The sequence below is a fragment of the Nylanderia fulva genome, unplaced genomic scaffold, assembly GCF_048542155.1.
Source record: "Nylanderia fulva isolate GAGA-0341 unplaced genomic scaffold, ASM4854215v1 Scaffold60, whole genome shotgun sequence".
Lineage (NCBI taxonomy): Eukaryota > Metazoa > Arthropoda > Insecta > Hymenoptera > Formicidae > Nylanderia > Nylanderia fulva.
Window position 1 is genome coordinate 691,269 of NW_028190699.1, and position 16,823 is coordinate 708,091.

Here is a 16,823-nt window from a genome sequence, read left to right on the forward strand (position 1 = left end):
AATTAGTAAAAATAAATAAAAAAATAGTATTAGATTAAATTGGTGAAAAATAATAGTAAAATATAATATAGTAGACAAAAAAATAGTATTAGATAAAAAATTAGTAAAAAATAGTATTGGATAAAGAGACATATTTTCTTTTCTCATTCATGGATTCGATGAATTTTTAATCGATGCGAATCCGATAACAAAGGCTCACGTCCCGTAAATCCGAGCGATCAGCTGATTGTCAAATCAACTGTCAAGCGCGCGCGCGCAAGCGTCGAGTGACGTCTCGCGGCCCTCTACCGGAAATGAACCGAGAGTAGACGATATCACTTACGGATAGAGATGTCGCGGATCTATTTTTCGAACACGTATCGCGGTCACGAAGGGCACAGCAGGTTGTCGACGAAAAAAATGGCGAAAAGAATCCGCGCGACACGAGAATTTTGACGTTTCGGTTTTGACATTTCCTCACCCGAATCGGAGTGAACTGGTCACATTTCCAAAGAGAGAGGGAGAGCGAGATAGACATATCATATATCTATTATCCCACTCGACTATCATCTATATCTATAGGTGTGTTCGACCACCAGGAGAAGAAAAAAAAAGTGATATGGTTGCGAAACGTCACGCGCGTAATCGTTGATTGATGATCCAAGGTTGAGGAGGCTGAATGAGCAGCAGAATAAGAAGATAAGGAGCTAAGATAAACGAGATAATGAGACATCATCTTCGTCGTTCGGTAGCGAAACGTCACGAGTTGTAGTGGTGTCCCCGTGCTGAACCTTGAACCTGGACGTTTAGGATCGAGCCAGAGGTTATAGGCATAGTTATGCGCCTCGTGAGCGTTGCTCGAGGCAGATCGAGCCGTGTCTGGCAGCTCCGACGAGGTGCCCAGATGTGCGACGCGTCGAGTGACAGTTTGACAGTTCGGGGATGCGCGCTTCTAGGAAGTCACCCTCTTTATTAAAGTCGACTCGTCGCTAGTGCTCCTTTTAACTGGCTGTGAAGAAAAGTGCGCAACCTAACTCTATCGCGTCCAAAGAGTTGAGTATTTCACCCAGGAGCGAGGTCCTCTTCAAAGAATCCTTCTATTTTATTATATTTTTATTTATTTTTTATTTAATTATATTTAATTATATTTAATTTAATTTAATTTAATTTTATTTTATTTTATTTTATTTTATTTTATTATACTTAATTTAATTTTATCTTATCATATTTTATCTTATTTTATTATATGTAATTTAATTTAATTTTATTATATTTTATTTTATTTAATTTTATATTTTATTTTATTATATTTTATAGTCATAATTTTTTGGACTTGAGTAGTTTAATGTGTCAGTGATAAAGCTCTTTGTGATCAGAGTATATTGATATATGTATATATGTATGTATGTGTATATATATACACATATATATGTCTACAGATTGGAATAGAGCCAACAGTGATGATAAAGCTTCTTTGGTTGCACAAATTGTATTATTGCAATGCTATATAAGACTAAATTTTTGTCTGCGTTACTTCCACAGGTACATAGATATAGGATATATAAAACACTGATCAAGATGGATCAAGAAACGGTCTATGGCACGCATGAGGATAGTCATGTTGTCATGTCGGAGAAGGTTCAGTCTCTGGCAGGCAGCATCTATCAGGAGTTTGAGAAGATGATAGCTAGATACGATGAGGATGTAGTGAAAGACTTGATGCCTCTGCTAGTCAATGTATTGGAGTGTCTGGATATATCTTATACCGAGAATCAAGAGAGGGAAGTCGAACTGGAGTTGTTGAGAGAAGACAATGAGCAGCTCGTCACCCAGTACGAAAGAGAGAAACAATTGAGAAAAGCATCGGATCAGGTAATCCTTTTTTTTTTTAAATAGCATCTTTAGAATCTATAAAATGTCGTTCTAAGATAATAATGCAACTATATTTGTGTCAGAAACTCCTCGAACTGGAAGATATATCTGAGGATGAAAGGAAGGAGCTTTTGTCGAAAATTGATAGCCTGGAATCTATTGTAAGAATGCTGGAACTGAAGACTAAAAACTCCCACGATCACGGTACAAATGCCATTGGCGTTTCCAGTCTACCCATTCACAGTTCTTCCCTTTACAGTAGAGTAGAAGATTTTATTCTTTTTTTTGGTTTTTGTTTTTTGTTTTGTATTATATATATGTTCTGCTGCGGGGGCTAAAAATGTAGGGTACAAATTTATTTTCTTATTTGCATTATTTTTTTACTGTTATATTATTTCTTATATTATTTTTCATGTGATTATTTATAGTATTTATCGTTATATAAGGCTTCACGATAATTGTACATTTTATAGTATTCTTTATATAGGGTGTCCCATAGAAAATTGCTGAAACTAATCAGATGTCATTTTTTAATATTAAAAAGGAAAGCCTGCAGTTTTTTAATAGTTATAAATAAAATGTTTGTACACCAGTTTATTTTATTGATAAAAAGTAATGAAGAAAGTGTTAATAATCACATAAAATCACATAAAACTGATAATAAATATTTTGAACAATGCCCGATTTAATAGCAGCTATGAAAAGGATCGTCAATAACATTAAAAATGATATGTTAGAAAAAGTTTTTACGAATTTTTGTAAAAGAACAGAATTTTGTACAAATTTAAATGGTGTGCACTGATTATTAGCACTTTTTCATTTTTTTCAATAAAATAAACTGATATATAAACAATTTTTATTTATACACAATTTATACACAATTTTTGTTTTCTCAATAACTGCATTAAAAAATCTCAGCAATATTCTATGGGATACCTTGTAATAGTTTCCATGTGATTATTTATAGTAACGCTATAATTATACATTTTATAGTATTCTTCATAGTATCTACGATAAAAATGATTGCTCTTCATTGAAAATAAGCTATGTCAAATCGTTTAAGTAAAAACTTGCGTTGCTTCTTGATTCTGTCGTCTATTGCTTGCGCCAGTTGTTTACTCGTCCCTAAAATATGGAGTACATTCTGTGTTTGCATTAAAAAAAATGACTCCATATGTACAGATTACGCTTTGCATTACATCTTCATGTTCCTCTTGCAGTTGGCCGGTTGGAGGAGAAGGAAGCCGAGTTGAAGCGCGAGTATTCCAGACTGCACGACAGATACACGGAACTGTTCAAGACCCACGTCGATTACATGGAGAGGACGAAGATGTTGGTAGGCAGTACGGAAAGACTGGAAAGCGTGTCCACGAGTCGTGCGCCTTCGCGACTACCTTCCTTGGGTCTCGCCCATATGTCGCGCAGTTCCGGGCCGCTCAGCTACGGCTTCCAGAGCTTGGAGGCGAGCATGAGCGCCGAAGACGTTCAGGAGGACATGGTCGTGTCGAACGCGGCCAACTTGAGAACCGAGATGCTGGACAGCAGCAGCGAAGCAGCCATTGAAACCTCTGACAAGAGTCAGCTGACTGATCAACCGATGCAGGAGAACAAGACTACGGCTATATCTAGACGTATGTTGTGTATGTTTGATTTCATATTTTCTTGCGGAAGATTCTCCCGCTGACTCCAAGTTTCTAAGAGTACACATATGTCTCCGCAGACGAGAGTCCGGAAACGGAACTGCCGCCCACTTTGATGACACCAACCACCCCGACCGCTGGCATCGAGAAGCTGGCGACTACACCTGGAGGTAGAAGCAGAACCGAGAGGGAGCAACGAAGCGGCAATACGCTCTACCAGGAGTTGAGTTTCCAGGACGCTGACGCTCTGGGCGAGATGGACGAGGGCGCCGACATCACCGGTATTACATGCATACATATTGCAGGGAAGGGTGGGGAAGAGGAAAAGGACATTCTCACCTTAATTGTCAATTCCTTCTGTCCATGAATGGGTGCGGAAGCAACTTTTAATGTTAAAAAAATGGTAGAAATCTTCTAAAATCTGATGGGAAAGAGATCCAATGCCTAAGCAGTGGCTTTAAAAAAATTGTTGGTACCCATCCATTGATGAAAATGAACAATTATGACATTGACGGAAGGTTTGAAGTTTTTTTTTTTTGCAAGACTAAACCTATTCATTCGTCATTTCAGGAAGCTTGGTACATCCTGGTGAATACGCTTCATCAGGTATGCATATTCATTATATACATATTCTAAAAATTCATACATATGTATATACAAGGTGTGCCAAAAGTCCTACAATAGTCAAATATCTTGGAAATGAAAATTTCTTGAAAAAATGTTTCAAATAAAAGTTTTAGTGCTTTTTTAAATTGTGCATTAAATAGTAATGTTAGTGTGATTATAAATAGCAATGTAAAATTTACTTTGAAATTTTTTAATGGAAATCCCTATTTTTGATCGCATATTCTTATCTCAAAAGCTTTTTAAAACACTATAATAAAGTATTTCTTCATTCAGTGCTTTTTGAATTATACTACTTGAGGTTTATAGTATTCTGACATAAAATACAAAAATCTTGTAAAATATTTAGTTTTTAATCTTAATACTTTTATACATAAAATAATTATTAGAAAAATCAATTGGAGTAACAAAAACGTATAATTACTTTTAAGAAAATGTATACCATTTGCAATATATTTTTTCTTGAAAACAATTATGTGTCTTCTTTACATCAATTGATTTATCTAATTATTTTATGCATAAAAGTCTTAAGATAAGATTATCAAAAATAGAATGTTTTATAAGATATTTTGTGTTTTATGTCAAAATACTGTATTTTTCAAGCCTCAAAATACTTAACAGAAAAAAATCTTTATTATGTTTTGAAAAATTCTTAAAATAAACTACATGAATATGCAATCAAAATAGAGGTTTCACATAAAAATTTTAAATTGAATTTTAACAATGCTATTTATAATCACACTAATATTATTAACTTTTATTTCAAACATTTTGAATTATTTTAAGTTATTTAACTGTTGTAGGACTTGGAACACCCTGTATATATTATATATTCGTTCGCTCATTCATCTTTTTCTTTAAGTTAACAATTTCCTCAACTTATATTTGTGTTTTATTTGCCTCCCCGTTCTATGCTGGTTCGTGTCACACTTGCAATGCGCATGAAACTAACTTATGCAGTCAATGACAACTTCTTTGGTAAGATATATGCTAGTGATAATACTTTGTCATATAATATGCATATTTTTTTAAATTATCAATATAAAATTAGATCTGTGGATAAAATATTATCCTTAAACATGCTTCTCATATAATATCAATCTCATATAATACCAATAATTATATTATTGATATAAATTAATAAATATAATTTGGATATAAATGTATATTGTTTATCGTAAAACATTTTTTTCCAATTCTCTCTATTTATATAATTATATAAAACAAATTTTAAATTATAGAAAATATTTAATCTATTTAGTTTTTGAACTTATTGGTTTTTTATACCAATAAATTCAAAAATGTTATATATATTTATCAATTCTCTATTTTTTTCCCAGGTATGGGGAAAGAAGTGGAAAATCTTATTATGGAAAACAATGAATTGCTAGCAACCAAGTAAGCCACTTTATATATTAATGCAGTAATGTAATCTTTATATGTTAAGAAACTATCTAACATGAGGTCGCTTTTTTACAGAAACGCGCTTAATGTTGTGAAAGATGACCTAATTGTCAAAGTGGACGAATTGACTAGGTAAGCTGAAGAATTCATATTTTATTTCATGGATATTGATATATAATTTTTAAACATTAAAAAATATATATATTGTATATTTATTATTAAATATATTTATTATTTAAAAAATATATTTTTTAGCGAGCAAGAGATATTGCGAGAAGAGGTTCGAGGTTTACAGCAGGCGCGGGAACGATTGCGGCAACGAATCGCCGCCCTCGAGGAGGAGCTGAAGAAGGCGAAAGAGGAAGCGGAAGCGGCGGCCAAAGCGACGAAGAGCGACGACGAGGAGGACGTGCCTCTGTCCCAGAGGAAGCGGTTTACGCGAGTGGAGATGGCGAGGGTGCTCATGGAACGTAATCAGTACAAGGAACGCTTCATCGAACTTCAAGACGCCGTCAGGTGGACGGAGATGATAAGAGCCAGCAAAACCGTCCCTTCCAGCATCTCGGGTGGAAAGGGAGGTTCCGTCTGGAAGTTGTACGTAGTTGTTGAGCCGAAAAATCGACCCTTCTGTCGATGAACAGATACCTGGGAGCAACTTTCTGGCTCCTCGCTGATCATGTTGGAATTGTGACGTCAGAGACGAGAAAGCACACGATGATCGACTGTCAAGGGAATAATTATAATATAATATTAATAAATATTGATATAAATATATTAATATATATATATATATATATATATATATATATAATATGTATATAAATATTAATATAAATATTAACATAAATATTAATATTAATGTAATATTAATTAATATTATATTATAATATATGTTATATGTAGTTTTCGGTATTTTAAGATGCGCTAAAGCCATCTGAAATTGTGTTTTATTAAAAAGTATCTTTTTATTTAAAAATGGCACGTAAGAATTTTCAGCGCGTATTTTCTCGCTTCTGACGTCACAATCTGACATGGCTCGAGGATCCAGGAGCCTTAAATGTTGAAACATGTCTACTAGCAGCGGTTATAAGAAAATTGTCGCAGTATAACATGCAATTGGTACCTATACATCGACGAAGAGGTGAAAGATTGTATGTTAGATAGAAGGAGGCGAAGGAGGGAATTAATTCGCGCGTCGTTTTCGTTCCAGTTTTAGCAATCTCTTCACAGGCCCGGCCGATCGAGGGACACTGGTGCGTTCCGCGCACACATTACCTCACGTAAGGTACAGCGCACCGGCGAATCAGGTCGTCCCGGCGCCGCCCTTGGATGCCATGCGTAGACGTACGTTGAAAAGTCGCCAAGATTTTCTCGACCAAGGAGACACCATGTGAGAAATCAATCAAATTTTACTACATGCACGTAGATAGATATATATATGTATATGTATGTGTGTATATATACATATATATGTATATATGTACATCGACGTAATACATCGAAAGATCTGCCTGTCTCATCTATTAATTTTTAATTTATTATTTGGATTCTTTTTTTCTTTTACACATTTTATGTATATATTTTTTTCTATCTGGTCATTTTTTCGTTTGAGGCTCTTGGGTCTTCACGGTCATGTTAGACTGTGACGTCAGAGAAAGCACACGTTGAAAGTTCTTAGATGCTATTTTTAAATGAAAAGATTTTTCGAAGAGTGACATCTAAGAATTTAAGCGTCTCTGACGTCACAATTCCAACGTGATCTGCCAGCAGCTTTAATTAGTTTATTCTTTTTTTCCAAGAATAATTTATTTCTCTCGCGAATATGAGAATTTTTAACGTTGATAATTTTTAATTGTAATGACAAGTGCGGGAGAAAGGAAAAAAAAGGTAATGTTATTTATATAAATTTATATGCGGGGTAGAATTAATCGAAATGAAAAGGAACTTTTGACATATATAATCTTCTGAATTGCTCATCTTTGCAGATTAGAATCCTCTTTGGTCAGTTGGGATCCGTAATCATGTCACGATTCACGGTATTAGTCTCAATTGCACTAAAGAGACGTGTGAGTTTTTTCTGAATAATGTAATTTACGCAGCATTGATGTATTAACCAATATTTGCTTTGTGAGCGAATCTGGCCCACTGTTAACAAGCATCTTGTCAAATTTTTATTGAAGTTTTGCTACATCAAAATTGAATGAAATAGCGCATCGTTTTATAAGAAGATAAATATTTCGTTCTTTTTCTTTTTTTTTGTGGTTATTTATATATTTATTTTTACATTTAAATCCCTTATCAAGAATTCGTTGAATGAAATCTCCATCAAATTTTAGCATGATTTGTATATATATATTATACCATGATGTAAACATGATTGCTCATATAAGAGTGCAAGAACTTTGCACTAGATTTAAGCCATTAGATAGATTTATCAACTTTTCTCGTCAGTAAAGTGTTTAAAGGATAAAAGAGAGAGAGAATAACATATACATATAACTTTGTAAATACAAGTTTGTACAATTCTTTTGGAGAAATAATAATAATAATATATGCGATCGATTATTGATCGACAAGAAAATAAAATGAAGTTTTGATTACGTTATAAAACTTGGCCTTTATTTCACTCTGGTTACTGCGCTTTTGGTCTCTTTTTGTTGTTGTTCGGGTTACGTGGTTCCTTGCCTCTCCCTCGTGGCGTTGTCAAGAGATACCTGGTTTTTCTGGCTTCGGGTGGGGTGCTTATTGGTCAGCAGGTAAATCTGTTCCGCTAACACTACTCTTCCACCCTAATAGCACACCATATCCGAGAAGACATTCAGAGGATATCCTCGGGATGTTCTCCGAATGTCTTCGGGATATGTGTGCTGTTAGGGTGACTACTTCCGCTTCATGAGACTAGAAGAAGCATATACAAAAGATAGATATACCCAATTAGATCCTAACAATATATGTATATGCGTTAATGACGAATTCTGCAAGAATGCGACTCGAGTATCTATCTGGCTGCGAAGGTGGAACCGAAATCTGAGGTTGTGTACGATGTCTGCTGAAAGATGCTGTGAATTGTACGGTCAAAATCAACGCGGAAAGTCGCAGTCAGTTTGCTAAGAACTCGTGAAACTAAGTTTCGACCCCTTCTTTTCTGTATTTTTCGTCTTCGGGCGTGTGAACGATTTTGTTAAGGGTACGATATCTTCGTCTCGTCTTTCCAGATCGTCCGAGAAGCTCGTAGCGAGACGCGCGAACGAACGGAGGGAGCAGTATCGCCAGGTGCGGGCGCACGTCAAGAAGGAGGACGGTCGTTTGCAGGCTTACGGATGGAGCTTGCCCGGGAAGCCTAGCGCCCCCGTCAGACAACCACCTGTTCCGGTCCCTGTGTACTGTCGACCTCTTCAGGAAACAGAACCGGGGATGAAGGTACGCGACTTTCTTCCTCGTTGTTAAGCTGGAAGACTCTGCGCATTAATTTAGTGGAAAATGGATGATTTTGGGGGATATTTGTTGCACTTTAAGGCATTTTTTCATCAAAAGATGTAATAGCTTCAAAGTTAAATAATGGATAATGAGTTACTGAGTTAAAGTTAGTCTAACTAACTTTGAGTCTATTACATTTTTTTTTGTTCAGCGGATTATAAGTTACAATATGTGAGAAAACTAATTAATCTGATCAAGATTTTACCAAGATTATGTTCTTACCAAATTAGATCTTGGTAAGATCAGCTGGCAGCTTGTGACTTGCTGATCAAAAGATGCAATAGCATCAAAGCTAAGTAATGCATAATTATTAAGTTACATCCAGTCAAACAGCTCGCAAAGCATGTTTTTCATGTTTGACTGGTTGTAGCTTACTTAGCTTAACCATTTTTGAACCATCAACTGGATTTACATTCTGATCTGGGTAAGATCAGCTTTTGTAGCTTATGACCTGCTGATCAAAAGATGTAAGAGTCTCAAAGTTAATAGTGAACATTTACTTAATGTGTGTACACTATTAACTTTGAGACTCTTACATCTTTTGATCAGCAGGTCATAAGCTACAAAAGCTGATCTTACCCAGATCAGAATGTAAATCCAGTTGATGGTTCAAAAATGGTTGGTTTAAATCTAATGTCAATTAGATTATATTTTTTTGCATTTTTTTTAAATATTGTATGAAGAATTATGTAAATAAAAAGTTGACAAAGTTGACACTTTTTATTTACATAATTCTTCATACAATATTTAAAAAAAATGCAAAAAAATATAATTCTACATTAACTAACCACAGCCATTTCTATTTTAATCAGATCTGGTGCGGCGCCGGTGTGAATCTGAGCAGCGGCAAGACGCGCGACGGCGGCTGCATGGTCGGCGGGAGCGTGTTCTACGCCGCCGAGGCCCAGGAGACGACGGGGGTCGGGAGTGGCGTGAGGGCGGAGGCCGAGGACGCGGTCGAGCACCTGGACAAGGAGCTCCAGGAAAGCGAGAGTCGGCGTCTCGAGGCGGAACGGTGGGAGCAGCAACTGAGCTCGCTTGTCTGGATCTGCACCTCGACCCAGAAGATGTCCAAGGTCACCGTGATCGATGCGAACAATCCCGCGGACATTCTTGAGGTGTTCAACGTTTGCCAGGGACACCTGCTCTGCATCGCGAGCGTGCCCGGCGCCAAGGAGAGCGACTACGCGCAGGCCACCTCCTCGAGCGAAGACTTTGTGAACGGCTCGACGAACGACAGCGAGAACAACAATGGCGCCCCGGGCTACGAGGACATCACGAACGCGAACGAAAAGGTGGGGAACGCGGGCGACGGCCAGAAGAGTCATCAGGAGGTCGTCGAGGTCGCGAATGACAATAGCCTGAGGAACGAATCCGGCGTTCAGTCGGAGGACCAGGCGAACGAGAATGTTGAGAAAGTCGCGGAGACGGATCAGAATTCCATGACGAACGAGCCCCAGAGTCTGGAGAGCGTGGACAGCGAGACCGCGAACCTGGGGAAGGTGCACTTTGTACGAAGCAACGTGGAGACGCAGCCCTCGCGACTGAACGACAAGGATACTGTGAACGAGGAGGCGAAAGAGGAGGCCGCCGAGGAGACGCCCATCGAGAAGATGTCCTCCGTGCAACCCACCATGTGGCTTGGAGCCCAGAATGGCGCGGTTTTCGTCCACTCGGCCGTTGCCAAGTGGTCGGTGTGCTTGCATTCCGTGAAACTCAAGGACGCGGCGTTAGCCATCGTGTACGTAGTCCTTTGAATAGATTTGAGTATCGTACACACAAAGGATTTCGCACCAAATACATAGGATTTTTATTTTTAGTGGAATTGGCTTTTTTTTAATTTTTTAATTTTTTAATTTTTTTTCATATATTGTTGCTTATGTCTTGTTGAACAAAAGATGTAACAGACTCAAAGCTGAATATTAGATATTTATTAAGTTACAACTAGTCAAATAACTTGTAGAGCTCAAGTTTTTTCATATTTGATTGGCTGTAAATCAGTAAGCATCTATTATTTAGCTTATAATTTACAAAAAATGTAATAGGCTCAAAACTAAATAATAAAGCTACAGCTAAGCTACGACATATGAAAAAAAAACAACTAAAAAACCAAAATCCTATGTATTTACTTGCATCTTCCACCGATGAGAGATTAAAGGAAAGTCTCTTTTTCCCAATTAGACACGTCCAAGGCCGAGTTCTGGTCGCTTTGGCTGATGGAACTGTGGCGATATTCCGTAGAGGCGCGGACGGACAGTGGGATCTGTCGCAGTACCACGTGATTACTCTTGGCAGCCCTCAACACTCCATCAGATGCATGACCGCGGTCAGCGGCAAAACCGTGTGGTGCGGATATAGAAACAAGATCCATGTGATCGATCCCATCTCGATGACGCTTGAGGTATAAGAGATCTTAACATAATTTATCATCAACATTAATATTATAATATGAAAATAAATGTAATTATACTATACAAATATTATATTAATATTATAACATCAACATTGATATTATAATACTATATGAAAATAAGAAAAAAGATAAGGGGATTCTGGATTCTACACTAATAAAATGTTCACTTTCAGTGCACGGTGGACGCGCATCCTCGCAGAGAGTCCCAGGTAAGGCAGCTGGCGTGGCTGGGCGACGGTGTGTGGATCAGCATCAGGTTGGACTCAACGTTAAGGCTCTATCACGCTCACACCTATCAGCATCTCCAGGACGTGGACATAGAACCGTACGTCAGCAAGATGCTGGGGACGGGGAAGCTGGGATTTTCCTTCGTGCGCATCACCGCTCTGCTTATTTCCTCGAACAGGCTGTGGATCGGCACCGGAAACGGAGTGATCATCTCGGTCCCGCTGTCAGAGAGTGAGTCTAAATCAACCAGTCCGAGTCAGATATATCTTGAGGACTCATCTCGACACTCTTTAACACCCATGAAATTTTTATATAAGTATTATATAATTAGATTATAATTATATTATTATTAAACGCCGTTTCAGGTGCGGGCGGTTCAATGGCGGTGACCAGAGTCCAAACCGGAAGCAGTAAAGGCGATGCGCCTGGGGTCGGAGTCAGGATCTTCGCCTCGGAACGAGGCGTCACACCAGGTAGCTTCATACCCTATTGCAGTATGGCTCATGCCCAGCTCAGTTTTCACGGACACAGAGATGCCGTCAAGATGTTCGTCGCTGTACCCGGTAAGCTGCTTCAAATAGAGATCAGTATAGTCAATCTTATTATATTTTTATATTATAATTTTATTATATTATTATTTTATTTTATTAGATTTTATTATTGTATTATATTTATTATATTTATTATATTTTATTTTATTATATTTTTTATTTATTATATTATATTTTATTATATATAGATTTTTCTTTAACTATTCTATCAAGATGTAATGACAATTTCTTTATAACAATTGGGAAAGGAAGATCCCACACAATCCTTATGGATATTGATAGAATTGGCAAGTTTTTTCATAAGTTGTAGCTTATAGTCTGCTGAACAAAAGATGTAATGGCCTCAGAGCTACACTAATCCTATATAAAGTTGAATTTTTGTAAGATTCACTGGTTTTCTTGCAGCTTATGATTCGCTAAACAAAGAAATATAATGGGTTTAAAACCAAATAATGGAGAGTTACTGATTTATAGCTAGTCAAACAAAATATTTGGACTCTGCGAGTTGTTTAACTCAGTAATTGTCCATTATTTAGCTTTGAAGCTGTTACATCTTTTGTTCAGCAGATCACAAGCTATGAAAAAACTAGCCAATTTCGAAATTCAATTTTATAAGGATTGAGGGGTCTTTATAAATTAACGAAAGGGTTAAAAATAATTTTTTTTTAAATCAAATCCTTTTTCTTAGGTCATGGTGGTCAAAGCGCGGTGACGGATGGGACGCAACCAGCGATGCTAGTTCTTTCCGGTGGTGAGGGTTACATCGACTTCAGGGTCGGTGAGTAAATTTTTGCTCGATGAGGTATATTTTCATGTGTTAACTGTAAACCTTAAATAAAATCCAACCGTAGCGTGAAAGATGGAGTGAACTCTCTTATCTTTTGTCGTGCGGAAAAATCAGTAAGGATTCTCGAATCACGACTCTCCGACTTAGGAGATAATAGAGATTATTGTAATAATTTCAGCGGATGAAGCTGAAGACGAGAGTGATGTGGCAACACACCTAATTGTGTGGCAAATGGTCAGGTATGCCCCCCAGAGAGAAGCAAGAAGAGTTTGATCGATCCTTCTTCTGTGTTTCAATTTAAAGCATCTTAGCATTTCTTTATTCTATTCTGATAAAAGTGTCATGTCATTAATTCGCGGACGCATCCTTTACTAACAGAGAACGAATGTTTTCTACTGTTGCACGACACAACAAAATTTGACTAACAATAGGCATCTCTGTAATCTCTTATACATTCATGTAAATTACTGTGGGATACATATAAGTTTATATATTTGTCATAGCACATAATGTTGAAGATTGAATTCGTAAGAAGAAGTCTGTCGGTAGAAAATTTAGAATTTCTAACACAATTTTCCAATCTCTCGCTTCTCTTGTTAAATTGAAGAAAGATAATGAATCTAGCACTCTTTTATGCAATTGTAAATCATGCATTACTTCTTTTATTCTCTGGGGGTTGGGCTTTTCCATCTGTCATATATGTACAAATAATGTCACCACTCATGCCTGTTCTCTCCTTTATAGTTCGTTTTTTTATTCCCTCTTATAAGACTTCAATTGCTCTTCTACAGGTGATGGAGAAGAGACGGAGGAGGGTATGGACCGATCGAACGCCACGGTCAACAATGGTGCGGAGGAGCATGGAGAGCAGAGTCATCTGATTGTGTGGCAAGTGCAGTGTCCCTTACCGATGCCAATGAATGGCTAGCCTACAGAGCAAGTGGATAATTTAGCTTTGTGGAGAACTTTATCAATGGATCATCGATGGATCAAATATTGTGAATCATTGATATTCACTGCGAACTAATGTGCTACACCTACATCTAGATATGCACATCATATATATATATATATATACATATATATATATATATATATATATATATATATAATATTTATATGTTATATATAATATTTATGTATAATATTTATACAACATATTATATAATAGGTATATAGTATATATTATATATATATATATATATATATATAATATTTATACAATATATTATATATAATATCTATATATTACATATATACATATATATATATATATATAAATCATAGCAAAATTATGTTAATAATTCAAGATAAATATCACAATTTTTCGTATCACGAAGCAGAGATGACGATTTTTTCCGAGTCGGTTCAGTTATCTTCTGATTCTGAAAAAGAGGCGAAAGCTCGCTATGTGATGATTTTTGCATATATGCATATACAAATTAGAAAAAAAAATCTATATAAATTCTATCAATATATACAATCTGGAAAATCTCATACAGTTTCAAAATACAAAATCTCTCACTTCTCTTGTTAAATAATCGTAAAAATCTCTGAAATTTGCATACGTATGCAATCGAATGCGACTTATATAATAGAATCGAATGATTTAATTAATACTTGTTGAAAGATTTCTCTCTCTCTCTCTCTCGCGATGAGTGTTCATTTTCAAAATCATATCACGTTTTGCGTGATGGATCAATAGAGAAAAATAGGGCGTTATTTTTCTGCCGATAATTGTGATAATATGTGAAGGCGATATATATATATATATATATATATATATATATATATATATATATTACATATAATTGTAGGATGCGAGATGAGTTCTTCGAAGTGCTACCGTGTAAACATTTGCTACATTGCTGCAATAAATCTTTGTTTCAAGTCCTTATTCGCGCATGTATGTACCTGTCCAAGACAGGCAGAATATCTCGCCGTTTATATACAACAAGGAATATATATATATATAAGGTGCATGCAAGTCTCAGGCAGTCCTCTTTAGATATCTAGTAATTTTTTTAATTTCTCGTCGGAGAGAATATATTATTTTCCTGACTTAGATCAATTTTATTCGCGTACATCGTGTCGTCGAACGTATAATATAATGATAATAATAATTATATAATGATAATGATAATAATTTATATATATAATATATATTCCTCTCTTCTATCTCACCCTGGGACTTCTGGGTCCTCGCTATCTTTTCATTGAAAAATGGCATCTAAGATTATTTACAGCGTATTTACTCGCTTCTGACATCACAATTCTAACATGATCAGCGAGGAGCCAGGAACGTCTTAAATCGTGAAGCGTAGAATTTTTCTGCAAGTTCACACGATTCATTAGGAATGCGACTCATCAATGATGTAAATAATTATAAGATATTTATATAGCGGCCCCCCATGTATGTAGATTATTCGTTATTTAATTTTGAACGGAGTCGTTTTGTCTGTATAAAAGACCTGTTTTCTTTCTCTTTCTCTCTCTTTCTCTCTTTCTATATATATATATATATATATATATATATATATATATATTCTTGCAACTTTATAAGTCCAAAACTCTCTTTAGTGCGCTACCAAAGAAGTGGAACGATGATCCAATTAAGTTTACATAATTTACAACAACGAGGATTATGCTTCGAACGCGTTCTTGTTTTTTCTTTTTACGCTCTCCCGAGTTGCATCGAGTAAAATACTAACATATAATATATATGTATATGGATTATTGATACAATTTTTGTAAAATCGCCATTTCATCCCGATCCTGATCTATTTAGGATACGTGCAATAAGAGAGCTACGCACTGTCGCGCGAGCTGGCTTTTAATGTCGAGCTCGGAACTTGTACCTGGCTCAGGTGGCGTTGTATAACGGCATTAATATTAATAAACGAAAAAGTTTACGGAGCTAAAAATCTCATCGCGATTTATAGTCACCCGAATTCCTTCCATCGAGTTGAACATGTGCGAAAGATGGGCCTAAATTGCGCTTTTCTATCAAATGTATAATATTTATCATTTTTATTTATATTTATATGTATATATATATGTACAGGGTGTTATCCCTTCTTCTTAAAAAAATCATCAAATCCTTTTCAAGGACGCAGATTCTCTCTGGTCCAATTTAGAATCGATTTTTTTTTCTTAACAAAAATGTCTGTCAAAGATCTTATATAAATTTTCAATTTTTACCATATATTTTTCTAAATTAAAATTCTATATTATATTAAATTATATTAAAATCAAATGGTAATTTAATTGCTCAAAAATTTGCGCTAAGACAAGAAACCATTTCCAGAGAAGCTGCTTGAAAGGATATCTAGTGGTTTTAAAACATCCTGTGTGTATATCAGATTAAAATATGTAGCAGAATTTACAATCTATTTTTTTAGATTTTTAATCTTAATTTTAAATTATTTTACTATCATCAATTTAAAAAAAACTTCAAGAAAGATGTATGTATGTATATATATATGTATTAATGATGCATTGATGTTAATGTTATATTGTACTCTATTTCCTTGAACTATTTTTAAACTTTAGTAGAGCGATTGAAGGCTTCGCAAGGAACGTGAAGTTGTAATTTTATTAAACAAAATATCATTCAGAAAACTGTCAAACATTCGTTTAAAGTTTATTTGTTTATATTTGTGGACGAGATTTAGTTATATATAATGTTTGTATATAATGAAACATTTTTGACGAACAATATGATGTGTTCTTGATATAATTTGATTATAAAGGTATATTATATATATATATATATATATATATATATATATATATATATATATATTTTTAAGTATATTATATTTTATTATTTGAAATATTTACGTTTC

The 16,823-nt window shown here is 35.5% G+C and overlaps 1 protein-coding gene across 4 annotated transcripts; it reads left to right on the forward strand.

Moving 5' to 3' along the window:
• Positions 1–287: 287 nt before the first annotated feature.
• On the forward strand, positions 288–16,604 carry syd (JNK-interacting protein syd). Of its 4 annotated transcripts, XM_029310834.2 has the most exons (19): positions 288–1,031; positions 1,522–1,851; positions 1,935–2,055; positions 3,072–3,491; positions 3,572–3,772; positions 4,062–4,097; positions 5,076–5,093; positions 5,456–5,513; positions 5,595–5,651; positions 5,775–6,113; positions 6,730–6,909; positions 8,735–8,939; positions 9,809–10,737; positions 11,178–11,397; positions 11,583–11,868; positions 12,003–12,200; positions 12,877–12,966; positions 13,154–13,214; positions 13,767–13,830. In XM_029310834.2, the coding sequence occupies exons 2-19, from the start codon at positions 1,558–1,560 to the stop codon at positions 13,768–13,770; spliced, it is 3,717 nt and encodes a 1,238-aa protein (XP_029166667.1). In that variant the 5' UTR covers positions 288–1,031; positions 1,522–1,557; the 3' UTR covers positions 13,771–13,830. The 4 variants fall into 4 exon arrangements, with proteins under 4 accessions (XP_029166667.1, XP_085344133.1, XP_029166665.1 ...); XM_085488007.1 differs by lacking the exon at positions 13,154–13,214 and having other exon boundaries at positions 289–1,031; positions 13,767–16,604; XM_029310832.2 differs by lacking the exon at positions 13,154–13,214 and having other exon boundaries at positions 289–1,031; positions 3,072–3,482; positions 13,767–16,604.
• The last annotated feature ends 219 nt before the right edge of the window (positions 16,605–16,823 follow it).

What these genes read in the sequence shown, in the direction of transcription:
- syd (XM_085488007.1), top strand. Translation starts at nt 1,558, where the DNA reads ATGGATCAAGAAACGGTCTATGGCACGCATGAGGATAGTCATGTTGTC. An exon ending in AATGAATTGCTAGCAACCAA is followed by an intron (nt 5,514 to 5,594) that starts GTAAGCCACTTT and finishes GCTTTTTTACAG; the next exon opens with AAACGCGCTTAATGTTGTGA. An exon ending in CTCGACCAAGGAGACACCAT is followed by an intron (nt 6,910 to 8,734) that starts GTGAGAAATCAA and finishes TCGTCTTTCCAG; the next exon opens with ATCGTCCGAGAAGCTCGTAG.